Source organism: Penicillium hispanicum (assembly GCF_028827665.1).
Source record: "Penicillium hispanicum strain IBT 35686 chromosome Unknown utg000001l_segment0_segment0, whole genome shotgun sequence".
NCBI lineage: Eukaryota > Fungi > Ascomycota > Eurotiomycetes > Eurotiales > Aspergillaceae > Penicillium > Penicillium hispanicum.
This window is the reverse complement of record NW_026623193.1, coordinates 2,526,328-2,540,063: the sequence shown is the minus strand read 5'-3', so window position 1 is coordinate 2,540,063 and position 13,736 is coordinate 2,526,328. Positions and strand designations below refer to the sequence as shown.

The 13,736-nt window shown below is 52.2% G+C and overlaps 4 protein-coding genes across 4 annotated transcripts; 1 reads left to right on the top strand and 3 right to left on the bottom strand.

Annotated features, from left to right (window-relative positions):
• Positions 1–832: 832 nt before the first annotated feature.
• On the bottom strand, positions 833–2,426 carry N7459_000979 (uncharacterized protein; the record flags this gene model as incomplete). Its single annotated transcript, XM_056940164.1, has 6 exons — positions 833–1,028; positions 1,096–1,240; positions 1,300–1,447; positions 1,513–1,806; positions 1,870–2,128; positions 2,188–2,426. The coding sequence occupies 6 exons, from the start codon at positions 2,424–2,426 to the stop codon at positions 833–835; spliced, it is 1,281 nt and encodes a 426-aa protein (XP_056804444.1).
• Positions 2,427–3,758: 1,332 nt separating this feature from the next.
• Positions 3,759–5,479, top strand: N7459_000978 (Major facilitator superfamily domain general substrate transporter; the record flags this gene model as incomplete). The annotated part of the gene is made up of 8 exons (XM_056940163.1): positions 3,759–3,894; positions 3,963–4,078; positions 4,144–4,210; positions 4,268–4,407; positions 4,462–4,738; positions 4,793–5,137; positions 5,197–5,310; positions 5,370–5,479. The coding sequence occupies 8 exons, from the start codon at positions 3,759–3,761 to the stop codon at positions 5,477–5,479; spliced, it is 1,305 nt and encodes a 434-aa protein (XP_056804443.1).
• A 1,510-nt stretch (positions 5,480–6,989) lies between these two features.
• N7459_000977 (uncharacterized protein) lies at positions 6,990–8,492 on the bottom strand (the record flags this gene model as incomplete). Its single annotated transcript, XM_056940162.1, has 1 exon — positions 6,990–8,492. One exon carries the CDS (start codon positions 8,490–8,492, stop codon positions 6,990–6,992), a length of 1,503 nt encoding a protein of 500 aa, XP_056804442.1.
• A 1,894-nt stretch (positions 8,493–10,386) lies between these two features.
• Positions 10,387–13,200, bottom strand: N7459_000976 (uncharacterized protein; the record flags this gene model as incomplete). The annotated part of the gene is made up of 4 exons (XM_056940161.1): positions 10,387–11,940; positions 12,014–12,418; positions 12,520–12,979; positions 13,049–13,200. The coding sequence occupies 4 exons, from the start codon at positions 13,198–13,200 to the stop codon at positions 10,387–10,389; spliced, it is 2,571 nt and encodes an 856-aa protein (XP_056804441.1).
• Between the last annotated feature and the right edge of the window lie 536 nt (positions 13,201–13,736).

Sequence of the window (13,736 nt, the reverse complement as noted above, 5' to 3'; positions counted from 1 at the left end):
ACAGAGCAAGCGGTCCAAGTGCATCGAGCGCAAATCCACTGATACCCATGATGCTAGCATGATGCATGGGAAGAAATCGGGTTCAATTCGCGATGATCTAACTATGAGAACAACTGTGGCTGCGCAGCCGAATCAGCCCATGGCCATGTTTTCCGTCCTCCAACCCAACATTCTGTCCGAGATATCCTATCCTGGCTCGGGCAACGATACTCTAGCATCGCCAGAGCGCATTGTTCTTGATCTCCCATCTCTGTACATGCGGCGATTTCCTCCCCCGACAAGAACCGGATCTGCACCGTGGGGATACGTTGATACAGTTAGTTCAGCATCGCGGCATTTTCGAGCGTGTAGATGGCACTGTACGCCCCCGTTGGCATCGACTCACCCAGGGCGACAAACCCATGTCCACGTTGTAGCGTGATTCGATGGAATCGCAGGGCCAAATACATCAGCCTCACATGCTGCAGCAAGAGACTGGCCAAGATGGTAGTTGTTCACCAAGAGATGCGGGACGTGGTGCGAGCCATAGGTCGTAGCAATGTCCCACACGGGAGCTTCTTTCCCAGGAGTTGCAAAGTCTTTCTCCAAGTCCGGCGAATGTTCCATTTGGTTCAATTCATGTTTATATCCGAAGGGTCGCGCGATCTGTTCTGAATGTGATGTATGAAGGAAGCGTGCGAGAGCATGAGTGATGCCGAACGCCAATGTCCATGAACGATAGATTCTGGATGCAAAATGTTCTATTCACATGCCCAACAAGAAATGCTTGCAGTCAGTAGGAACAAGAGAGGAATAGCACTACCTCATTCGACGCAAAGATGCGGCGATCTACTCACAGTCGCACTTCTCTCTTGCTCTGGCCTGTCGCAATAAAGTCCTCCCACACCTTCGCGATGTCATTCTGGTAGATAAAGTCCTTGTCGCCGTGGAAGACGCTATCAATTCTTGCTTTCAAAAAGTCCTCGAAGTCCTTATTCTCTGCTTGGAATCGCTGCAGTTTCTCGCGGCTCTCATCTAGATGCTCATACCTGTATCGTATCGCACATCGCTGTTAGAACCTTCGTTGTGCCAATGACTCAGATACAGGAAGCTCACATTCGATCATAATATGGGGAGCGGATTGTGTTGAAGATCTCGAGAGCGTCCCGCACAGGATAAGAAGAAAAGCGGGTATGCTCGAGTGCTCGGGCGAGGATCCAGCCATCTTCCATGGCAAAGGTTGCGCCGGATCCAAATGCCCCTAAAAGGCTGTCAGCACATGTTTTGTGTATATTCTTGAGGAGGTGGGTGTGGATTTACCAGAGAGAGGATGGCTGGCATCTCCAATGAGGGCGACCTTCTCCCAGCCGATGATCTTGCTCAAACGAGGCCCTGCGAAGGTGGCGAATTCTCCCCATTCTCCTTCTGGGACCGCGCTCACGGCATCTTTGATCCTCTGGTCAAATGTCTGCTGCAACTGTCAGCCAAGGCATGGCCGGGTGCCAGCTGGTTGGGAAGGAGAGATTGGCGCACTTCAACTCGGGACGCCACTTTGGCGTTTGACGCGGGAATCCCCCAGACCACCGTCTCCCCTGGGATCTCAGGCTCCTTGTAGGATCGCAGGGTGATTTCAAACAGCGGGTTTTCGGTCTCGGTTTCGTCATCCACGTCCGAGAGATACACATGGCCGGCCTCGCCCCACCACCAGGCTGTGGAGTGCGTGATGTCTGGGAGGTGTGCCAGACGAGACTTGGGAATCAGAACACGGAATGCAGTATTACCTGTGAAGCGCAGCTGATGCTCAGGGAATAGCACCCGTCGGACGATCTGCCTCCGTGTCACTCCGTTAGTCGCAAACGACTGATTCTGGGGATGCAAAACATGACGAACCGAGTGTATTCCATCCGCACCGACGACGATGTCTGCAGTTACTTTTGTCTGGTCATGGAACACCAGCTGCACGCCATCATCACCGGGGAGATTCTCTAATGCAATGACCTTCTTGTTGAATTGGATCACACCCTCGGGTACTCTAGCAAGGAGGGCTGACTGTAACCGGGTCCTGCGCGCACGAATCGCTCCACGATCATCGGATGCAGAGTTCTCGGGATGCGGAGTGATGCTCAGGATCTTGCCCGTGTATGCATTTCTAGATGCAGGGGTCAGGATGGGCTCGAATGTGCATCAGGACTTCAAAGCACCACTTGCCGTTGGTGGGTGTTCGACTTGGAGCCTCCCTTGACTCCATCACTTGCTCCCAGCAAATCCAGAACTTTCCAGGCGTTCGTGCTCAGGCTGATCCCCGCACCGGCCTCGCGAGGTTCTGGATTCTTCTCGTATAGCGTCACTTGAAGAAAAGGGAGTTGAGAGAGCGCGATGGCGGTTCCCAGCCCGCCCGGGCCGCCGCCGATGATGGCAACCGAGGTCAATGTCCGCTTTACCACCATCTTTGCTATAGCTTGCTGAATCTCGTCGTCTTGGTGGTTCTCGGACTTCCTTCTTCATGGGAACTTATATACTTGCTGCATTCGATCTCAATGATCGCAACAATTGGCCCCGGCCGGGGCCGTTGGATGATCACATAGCACGCCATACTGAGGTGTGACTGTGCCATCTATCCCCAGTATCTCCAGCCAAAGGGGGATCTTTCTATTTATTAGCGGACTCGGATGTATTCCGAGCTTATCTTTTCTCTATTCTCCGAGAATGTCCGTGGATTTAGTGAATCTTGAGACCTCCCCAGAGTCCCATCAATGGCGGCAGGCTAAGACCCGCGGTTATTGTCTGTTCACATTACTTCGGCGAGTCCGTTAACCTTGGAACACCACTAAGCTCTGGTAGGAAAGGGCTCATACAGCCTTTTTGATCGCGTCAAATAACCACGATTTCTCTTCGCAATATACAGCAGAACGGGGCAGCCTGATCTCAAGTATTTTGAGACGTATTGGCCGCAACAACACGGCACCAGTGGCGCCCGAGTTGAAACATACTGTACAGTCCAAGAACTTCTTGGGGCCTCATTAGCCGAAGATATTGGAGATGTCATACTTCTCCATTGAGGTGGATTTCATCATTCATCGCGTGGGGGGGGGATTCTAACCGTCGATCATGCTTCCAAGCTTCGCAGCTTCGAGACCTACTGATACTCTTACACATGTAAGTTGTGACACTATCGAATATGCCACCTGGCCGACAACTATTCTAATGAGAAATGGTTATCCAGGATGGACTAGGATACCCAGAAGGAGTATTATCCATCGTGGGAGAATATTATCTGGGTCTCCGCCACCTCCGCAGGGAGGCTTCAGACTGCAGACAACCCTAACGAATCCCCACGGGTCGCCTGGAGATATCCACCCCGAATATTCTCTCATTCGCAGATCTCCTAGCAAGTGCGCCCCGAAAGGTAAACTTCGGAGACCAGAACTAGACATCATCAAAGCCGGGAATACCCCTCATGCCAAGGCGCTCAGCGACGATCTTGCCAACTTTATCCCCAGATAATGGGGATAATGGAAGTGAGGGGCCCCGGGAAATTGAGAAATCTGGGGTTGAGAAAGCACATAAGTACTGAGATGAACCCGCAGACGGGCATGGATCCCATCGTACATCCGTGCCACCATGTCGGGCTCGCCACCCATGCTTATGGAGAAACCCTCCGTCGACCAATTCGAGAGCCCCCCAATGGTTCCTCAGGATGAGAAGATCGCAGAGCTTGAAGCTGCGGCGGCGACTCCCTCGGCATTCCCATCGGTCGATGAGGCCGCCATGCTACGCAAATGGATCTCCGCTTGATTCCCATGCTGAGTATTCTGTACCTCCTGGCATTCCTGGATCGAGGCAATATCGGAAATGCCAAGATTGAAGGCTTGGTGAAGGATTTGCATATGACGGAGCCGCAGTTCAATTGGACCTGTAGGACTAGACTCTTGTGGCTGATCCATGGTTCCAGCGGGTTGACTGACCCCGATTCTGCGCAACAGTGACCGTGTTCTTCTTTACCTACTGCGTGTTCGAGCTACCCAGCAACCTTCTTCTCAAGAAGTTGAGACCGTCAAGATGGCTGCCCCTGATTATGGTTGCGTGGGGAGTCGTGATGGTGGGTGTCCGAGATGTGATCTTGCCCAGTGGGAAATCCCAGCTGGTTAACCAATACATCTTTAGACCCTGATGGGTGTTGTTCAGAACTATGGGGGCTTGCTTGCATGTCGGCTGTGTCTGGGTATAGCTGGTCAGTCCTTCTCTTTTTATATGAAGGTGGTCAATACTAATCAGCAACAATAACCAGAGGCGGGTCTCTATCCCGGTGTGGCCTACTATATTACGCTGTGGTATCCGCGTCATCGAGCACAATATCGACAAGCGCTTTTTTTCAGCTCTGCCAGTATCGCTGGTGCATTCTCCGGCCTCCTGGCTTATGGCATTGCTGTAGGTACTCTACAATTCTATCCACTCACGACAATACTAATAATGCGACGATAGAAAATGGATGGAGTGGGCGGCTACGCTGGCTGGCGTTGGATCTTTATCCTTGAAGGTCTTCTCACCGTTGCCGTTGCTCTCGTGGCGCCATTCGCCATCCACGATTCCCCCCGGACAGCAAAATTTCTCACTGAAGAAGAGCGCAAATTTGTCATTCATAGTCTGCGGATCCAGAGTTCGGTGGACTCACGCGAGATGGTGCAGGAGGAAGCCAAGTTTCACTTTAAATATGTGATTGATGCCCTCACCGATTGGCAGATCTATGTGGGACTCTTCAGTGAGTTCAGCCGTTGGCCATCCTTGTGGATCTATAACTCACCCTGCTTTCTAGTGTATTGGGGTATTACCTGTCCTCTCTACGGAATTTCTCTGTTCCTGCCCTCTATCATTAAGGAATTGGGATTCTCCTCATCGACCGCGCAGCTTCTAACGATAAGATCGCATCTCCCCGGTATTGCGAGCTTCCTGCTGAATGTACTCTTCCAGGTCCCCATCTACATTTCGGCGGCCATTGTGGCTGTCGGAGCAGCTTGGCTTTCCGACCGCCGCAAGCAACGATCACCATTCATCCTCTTCTTTATGAGTTTGATCGCTATTGGATTCATTATTACCATTGCTTCTAGCGGTCGCGGCGTTCCCGGCGTCGTATACTTCGGCGTCTTCGTGGCGGTCATCGGTAGGTTTTGCCTGATACTCACGCCGGGCTGCCAATTGGAACTCACTTCTATATTGCAGGAATTTATCCTGCCTTCCCGGGCAATGTGACCTGGTTGAGTGTCAATCTCGCGGGCGACTATAAGCGAGCGGGCGGAATGGCCGTCTTCATCGGCCTCGGCAATCTTGCGGGAGGTAAGTCTGGCGTTTCTTTGGATGATAGTCGGTTATGCGCTAACTTGATGTTCTCCCAGCTATGGCGTCGAACTTCTATCGTGCTCAAGATGCTCCGCGGTATATTCTGGGTCACGCTTTGGAGCTTGCATTTGTGGTCGTGGGTATGGTTGCTGTCGTGATCCTGTGATTTAGTTACCAGCACATCAACCGAAGACGCGATCGCCTCGACCCTGCGGACTATCCTGCAGACTGCGACTCGCTGGGTGATCGATCACCGCTTTTTAGGTATATGCTGTGATGTTCTATGGTCTACCGTGTGATATTCCAGAGTGCAGACGTCCTGACGTCGTTCGGAGTGTACCTACTGCAATTAGAATGCATTTCAAATCTTAAATAGCTCATGGAATACTCGCGAGTATTCAATGTGTCTCTCAGAGGAATCTATCTAGGTAATCGCGGCATCGTGCTGCATACCCCTCTAGTTACGGTGTAAATACTCTATAGAATATTAAAGCCTGTCTTGAACTTGTCTATTTATATCTCGACCACGGCGAAGCAAGACCGGATGCCGACCAAGTATATTGATCCGGATTCTGTGATAGAAAGAGGAACCGAGAATTGATACCTAGATAGCATCCTCGAAAAATATCTACGCTTTCATTCAAAATGTCTAGCGATTGCAGACATAGCCCCCCCCCCCCCCCCCAAGTCATTAGCGCCGGTGAGAAATAAGTACAGCCAGGGCGCAGCGGTATTTACCGGATCACTATCTCTCCCCCCTGTTGTATCATTAGGTCGAACACGCAGGTGAGGCGCTACATGCAGAAGGTAGAGGATAAGATTCCTTTTTGACGAACGTGGGATGGAAGTCCCTATCACAGAAGAAGCGATGAAACTGGCGGTACAGAATAAAGGTCTGCAGGCGATGGGGATAATGAATGACCTGTTCGATGAGCGTGGTCTTGATCTTCCTATAATCGAGGAAGTGGTGAAATTGGGGGTACGAAACTACTCTAACGGAATGAAACTCATTGTATATCTGCTTCTGAGGGTGCTTGAAGCTCGCAAGGTGGAAATTCAAACACGGAAAGTGTGAAGGCAAGCAAAGAAGCCATCATAGGATGGGACTTTATGGGACAGAGGTCTACCAGTTTCTATGGTCGTGACTGTAGAATTTCAAAGTTGTGAACGAATTGTAGATACGTTGAGTGAGGAGCATGTCACTGTAATGATATTCAGATAAGTTGACTTAATCTCGCATAAGTAGGTACACAGCTGAGACATTATGGGCGCGTGCCATTCAATGCCCAGGGCCCGGGGGGTTTCTCGATGAGCTAGGTAAGAACAAGTTCAAGGTCTCTCATAAACATACAGGTCAGTGGGATGATAGGGTTCAGATAACAAGTGTGATGTGTGTTCACATCTTGACACGGCCAACGAACGAAGCCACATGAGATCGACTTGTCGCCATTTAGGCACAAGAACAGTCACATAAGAAGACAGTAAACCGTATTGCCGCCACCCTCTTAAACATGGGGAAATTCCCTGATCCGATATGAATAAACCGTTTCATCCACATCCATAAAATGTGCTTTGCAAAAGCCCAGGGTGTAGCAGATATCAGTTGGGCAGTAAAAGGGGTATCTGAAAAACGACAAGAAGAGGCCGAAGGATTTTCCCTGAGGCGTAACCACATTTCAGGCTTTCCGAGCTGTGCCACCAGATCTGGTGTTGATTCGCGTATGCTGTGAGGGATCCGTTGCGTTTCCAGTGCCCGAGGTAGCTTCCCTTTCCTTTGACAGTTGACTCGGCGCTTCTCGATCAGCAGTAGTGTCCCCAGCTTTGATGTTCCCAGCTGGACTCTCGGTCTTTTCTTCTACTTTCAACTGCTCAGACTTCACAGACGCGTGCGCTGCGGTCCCAGGTCTCGGTGCTTCTCTAGGTTGATCAGAAGGCTCGACCACGGTGCCTCGCGATTCGTGGGAGCTTGAGACGTCGGTTGGCCATCGAGAATGCTCATGCGCTCCAGATTGGAAGGTCCCACTGTCCTGGCTATTTCTAGCGGACCGGGAGCTTCGTGTAGAAATTCCCGATGAGCGCGTGGAAGGCGCGGGATTCTGGCGGTGCGCAGACTGGGATTTTCTTTTCCGGCTTGGGGAGGTCTGAGACTCAGACCGACCGTGTGCTGGTGCTGGTACATTTGATGGCAGGAGCTTTTCCGTCTGTTTTTCCGTCTGTCCTCTAGTTGAGGTAACCTGGGGTTTGGCCTGGGGCTGAGACTGGGACTGCGGTTGTGGTTGGCCCGGAGGAACCCAGTGGTGGAATGAAATGGAAGGAGAAGGCCGGCGTGGTGTATTGTGTTGGACCGGGGTACTATGAGACGGCTTTGAGACACAGATCTGTTGCATTGCACACACGCTGGACGTCGAGTCCTGTGCGTTTCCTTCCGCATTTCGAGGAATATTAGCCACTCTAGGAACTGACGTGCCTGTTGCCGGAGGATAAGAGGCAGCACCTCCAACTGGCTGTTGGGCCGGGACGTCATTGGAAGTTGCTTGCGGCGTAGTCATCCCATATATGTTCGAAATCATCGTTTGAAAGTCTCGTTGCGCCTCTGGTGGAATGATTCCAGCAGGCAGTTGGAACAACGATGGAATGGCCATGGGCGACGCCAGGCCAAATGAAGACTGCTGAGATGCAGCTCGAGGCGGTGCGCTTTGTGGGGGCTGTGGGGCGTACTGCTGAAGCAGATCAAGTATCTTCTCAGAACGGGTTCCTCCATTCATGCTTGCAAAGATCAATGGGACCAGATACGACGGAACACCGGCTCGCAACGAGTCCTGCAGCATGGTCTGTTCGATCTTGCGCTGCTCTAGACGTAGGGTTTCCTGGCGCGTCTTCTCTTCCTCTTGGCTGCGACGGTCCTCCTCGATCTTCGCCTGGAGCCACTGTTTCATGTGCTCAGAGCCTTGCCAGGTGGCGGGCGGAGGAGGCAAAGAAGTGGGCATAGCAGGCACAACACGAGGCAAGGAAGACGGCCGTGGAAGCTCTAAATGTGAGGATGCCATTGAGGGCGCCTCAGGACCAAATGAGGACTCAGACTGCGGAGAAGACTGTCGGGAAGGGTGTGATTTGTGGATAACCGTGTACTCGTTGGGGTCTCCAGGGTCGCCCTGTGGGGGTTTCAAAGTTAGCAACATGGTGGACTGGTGAGAACGGGTGGACCATGGTGAAGAGATAGGGTGTGGAGAGGACGCGAGAATTACAGGAATCTGCACGAGGATCAAGAGAGACAGCGCGATGGAGAGAAGCCTCAAAGGCAGAAGGAACCCAATGGCCCAACCGAGGCAGCCCATAGGCTTCCCAATTAGGAAAGTACCTACCCTCTTGGTGCTTGCGAACCAAGGCTGACTCCACCCAGGCCACGAGGCAATTCGCGCTTGCAAGTGTCGGAGAGGTGTCAGCCACCGAGAGTATCGCCGTGGCTAGATCATCGATCGTCCCGTGTATAAAGCAGATTGCCGGATGCTAGAGGCGCGACCTGAAACCGGTCCAAGTAGTGCAAGCACAGGCCAGACTGTAAGGATTAAGCAAAGATCCGTTCTGGAAATGGAAGACGAAGAGAGAGGTCAGTGCATCGTGACAAAAGGTCAGATGAAGAAAATGAAACGGAAATGGAAAAGAGGGAGGGACAGATCGCGATCGAAGTCACGTATGAGACCTACATCACTATTAGCCTGGTAAATTCACCTTGCGAGAACGTTGAGACACCGGAGGGTGCACTGGACGTGAAGAGTACGCATTCAATCCCCAAATAGGTCAATCTGCATGTCTGTTAGCTTCAACTGTGGGCAAATTTAGGGTCACCAGTACCAATGACAGGCTTCAGGGGCGATGTGCGGACGGGCGGCATGTGGATTCCGCGCAAGCGCCTGGTCCACTTCAGCATGGCACCGATCAGAAAGACATGCGTCGGCTGCTCCAAGGGGAGCCACCTTGGTTGCGCAGTTCGGGAACTCTGCCAATCATAATTTGGCGTGTTCGTGGGCGAGAAAGCCGTGGGAGATATCAGCACTGGGCGCAGTGGTGCGTTTAGTTAGGGATGAGAAGTGTTTGAGACGTTTCAGGTTGATTGGAGCAACGGAGACGATCGGCAGGGAAGTCAAGATTCAAGTCCCCGTCTTTAGTTTGACTTGGTGAGACGCGATGCTGCCTATGCTTCATCAAGCAGATTCCTCGCAATGCACGATTCTGGTTGCGTCGAGATCAGCGCAGTAATAAAAGCAAGGGCAGGGTTGATGAGCCGGACGGCCATAAAAGTCCTATGATTGAAATGAGACGGTTTCTCCTGAATTGCATCTCCCGATCGGTTTATGTCGCGGTGTTGACGGTGGGTGGTTGTAGGTGGGGAGAACATGCAATGCAACAGGTGCATCTCATACCACATCTGTTCACACAAGCGATCTGCCCGACTTGCGTGAGTAACATGCAATGTATAGTAATTGATAAGACTCCACGCCAATAAGAGCTTGTCCCTGCGTTCAATCATTAAGCTTAATCCTGACATGCCCGCCACGATTGGGACTCTATTTCCCGAACACGAGAAGCTAAGCGTCATCAGCCAACTCTGGAACCGTTGGAAGTCATAGATCCAGCTGGAACTGCTGTCAGATTGACTGCACTCCAGCTCACATTATTCCGACTTGGAATAGCCAACGATCTACCTAGGTATTGGGGTTTACCAGTCCCCAGGTACTACTAGATCAAGACCCTTGGGGCAGGCATGGTAGTTTAACGACACTGAATAGAGAGCCCGGACAATGAAGTTCTATATATGCACGAGATTTAATTTTCCTTGGAACTTTCTATATACTCGGACCAGGTCCACCTACGACCCTGATCTGGGATAATTATCGAACACAGCGACAGAAAAACAAACAGCGCAAAGGGTATCACTTTGCTTGCCTCCCCCGTGTCCATTCCGAAATTGCACGCATGTGTCAACCGAGCCCCGACGTCAAGTCAGGGACGAGCTAGGACTATATGGCAAGTGGAATATCGAAACAGGAAACAAAAACATCGAGCCTTTTTTTTTTATGCATCGCCGCGGTCGAATCGACTGAGAACTTCAGCCGGAACCGTGGGTATATACTTGCGAGCTCTGTCGCGATTGGTGCCGCCCAGTCCCGCTCCGTAGCTGATGAGCATGTCTGTGCTTGTTGGCAAAGAGAAGGGGAGGAAAAGGGTAGGATCGAGGAAGACGCTGTTGTTGCCGGGGCGGTCGTCGTTGCGGGATGCAGCGATCATGCTGACCGGACGGGACGATGTACCCACTGATTCTGGGGACGTTGGGCCGGGCTCAGGCGACGCAAGGGTATCTGCCGCGGCACCTGCTTGGTCTTTGTCTTTCGTGGGCGTCTTTGGGCGCTTGTCGGCTGCCGCATCCGGAGCTGGTGCAGCGGCCGCGGCCTCGGCTTTCGCCTTTTCATCCTCGAGCTTCTGCAGTTCGCGATCGAGAACGGTGGGATCGCGTTGGTATTCCAGCAGGAACTTCATGGCCTGCTTGGTCAGGCCTTTCTCGCCTACTTCCGGGCGATACGACTTGACAGCGTGTAGCAGCTGGATCGGAGTAAGCTGCTGGAGCTGAGTTAAGGTGTCAATGAGTGATTCATGATCATCTCCGAGTGAGGAGAAGCATTGCAACCATTGGAGTAGTTGAATGACCGGGTCAAGATGGCGACGAGCGGCATCCATCGTGGTCTCGCCAGTGCTCGTCATTGAACCGTTCTCGAAATGTTCGGGTTGGCGGTTGTTGGTACGGGCCCAGTCTTCCAATGTAGACACATTCATCCGGATCTGCATGGCCTTTGTCCGCGCCAAGTAGCGTCTTGTGCTCATAATCCGGTTGAATATCTCTGCACTGAGCCAGTACAGGAGTTGGGAGAGGACCTGGGTGGTAATCACAGAGTGGACGTCGTAAAGGTCGAGGACAAAAAGGGTCGACGATAGGAGTGAGGTGATATTCCGCGGGGAGATCTGCGCTCGCCGCCGTGGTGACGGTGGACGGAATCGTTTTTCTGCGGGCTCGGGGGCCTCAGACTTCTTCTTGCGGAAGAGTTTCCACTCATTCTGGAAAGCAATGTCCTCCAGTCCCGGGATGGTTTCATGATCCAGCATTGCCCCATCCAGGACCTTGTTCATCCGGCGCTCGGCGTCACGAATGATGAGGACGAAAATCTCGTTGATCAGCTCCGCCAAATGGAGCTGAAATTCCACTGTAGATCCCACTAACCCTGCATCCTTCTTCAGGTAGTGGAGCAAGAGAGTAGCATTGGACAACCAGAACGCTTGCATAGTCATGTCCCACTGGTGACGTTCTACGACGTCGTTGATTTTCTCTGTCGCAGAGGTGAGCAAAATGGCCAGTAATTCAGGGCTAGCATGGTAGTGCGCATAGCGTGCACTCAAAAAGAGTAGATTGGCCGGTACAGGCTTTTGTGACGGAGATCGTTGCGGAGTCATGTTGGTGATGATGATATCCAAGATGCGCTCCAACTCGTGGTCCTGGAAGACAAACATCTGGTCGTTCAAGCATCGATCCCAGACAAACTCCTGCTGTTCCTCTTCGATCACGTCCTCATCGGATTGCTTTTAGAGCGCAACAAAACGTTTCAAAGTCAGCCCCGTGGTCTGAATACGCTATGCGACTTGTTTTGCTCACCTCGAATTTCTCATCCAGGCCCAAACTGGATAGATCGACCTCCAAATTGATCGCGCTTTCTTCCATCATCATACGGCGCTTCATCTCATTCTCGGCAAGCTCTTCTTCAAAACGGCCGTGGGCCAATCCTGCATCGTAGAAATCGTCTTCCACTCCACCAGATCCGAAATTATATCCATTCTCGTGCAGATATTCAGAAATCTCGCTGCCGGGCTGTGCAAAGTCAAACGCCGTGCCGCCAGATGACGACTTGATATCCGGCGATGCGCCATGGTCAAGGAGAATTTTCGCGATCGTTTTATGTCGGTTGGTCATCGCCCACATCAGCGCGCTCCATTGGTTACGGTCCTGCTGGTCGACAAAAGCACCGGCGTCGAGAAGTGCGGAGACGACATCTTGGTGACCCTGTCGTTACTGTGGTCAGTCTTTCACTTTGAGACTTCTTTTCCTCCAGAATTGCATCCAATCGTGGAATCAGCTCAGAAGGGGCGGTAAGGACTACCCACAAAACAACTCGCGTATATCAAGGGCACAGTGCCCTCCTCGTCGGGCATGTTGACATCGACGTAGCTCTTAACCGGTCCCTGTACCAGCTTGCGCACCCGCTCGACGTCGCCGTTGCTCGCGGCCATGTTGAGGCTCTTCTGCAGGATATCCCGTTTCTCCGCGGTGGTCAATTTCTCATCAGCGGCTATAGTCTCTTCATCGGCGCCGAGCGAGTCCACCTCGCGATGAGCAGCCTGCGCCGCCAGCATCTCCATCAGTCGGGCATCGTTGTCCTCCAGGTCGCGCCCGTACTGGGCTCGCAAGTCATGTTCGGAGTCGTGTGAGTGGTCATCGAGGGCGAGGCTGAAGGTCAGAGGTTTCGCGGCGACGGGGGTTGTGAGGAATTGGGATTGGCCTGAGACGAGATGGAGATTCTTAGTCCATGCACACTCGAAATCCGGCTGGTATGCAAGCCCCAGGCTCAAGCATTTGCTGCTGCAGCAACGTCAGGGAACAGAACGGGCGTGCTCACCCTGCCAAGCATCGTACATCTCGGTCTCCTGGAAGACCGGCACAGACCGGCGATCATCCAGTGACTTAGGCAAATCATCTGGGAGTTCTTGCTGGTTTCCTGGGGACGCGGGGCTGTTGGGATCAAGGTCGACCTCTGAAGCCCCGCGCCGTGGCTCAGTCGTGTCCATCGTGGCGGGCCTGCAGTCGAGGATACCGGAGGCAGGACATTCAACGGGTGGAAAAGGCGAAAGAAACCCCAAAGGAAGCACGTCGCGGATGGAGGAGCCCTCCTCGGTTGGAATTGGGGGTCGGAGGGAGATGGGGACGGAGCTGAAAATGGAGTTCCGGTGCCTAGATCCAACACCGCCAGCGATGCGCTTGATTATGACGCACTTCGGAACCCACTCTACATGAAACAGAATGTACCAATTGATGCCACGCCGTGGACAGCTAATCGGCAGAGGATGTAATTACTTGTCTGCTTGTGTGGGACATTATGAAGCAATTAAGGATAGGTTTGTCGTAGGGGAAGTAAAAAGGTAAATGCCATTCAACCGTAATATCTCCCAGGCTCCTAGTTTCTAAACAAATGCTCGCTCCAAACGCAAAGTACCAAATCTGAATCTAATCGAAAAGGCTGACAGAATGCAAATATAGATACAGGATGTATAGCCGAGTGGCCAAAACACCTTGCGGCAAAAGGGGGTATGAAATATCCAATTAT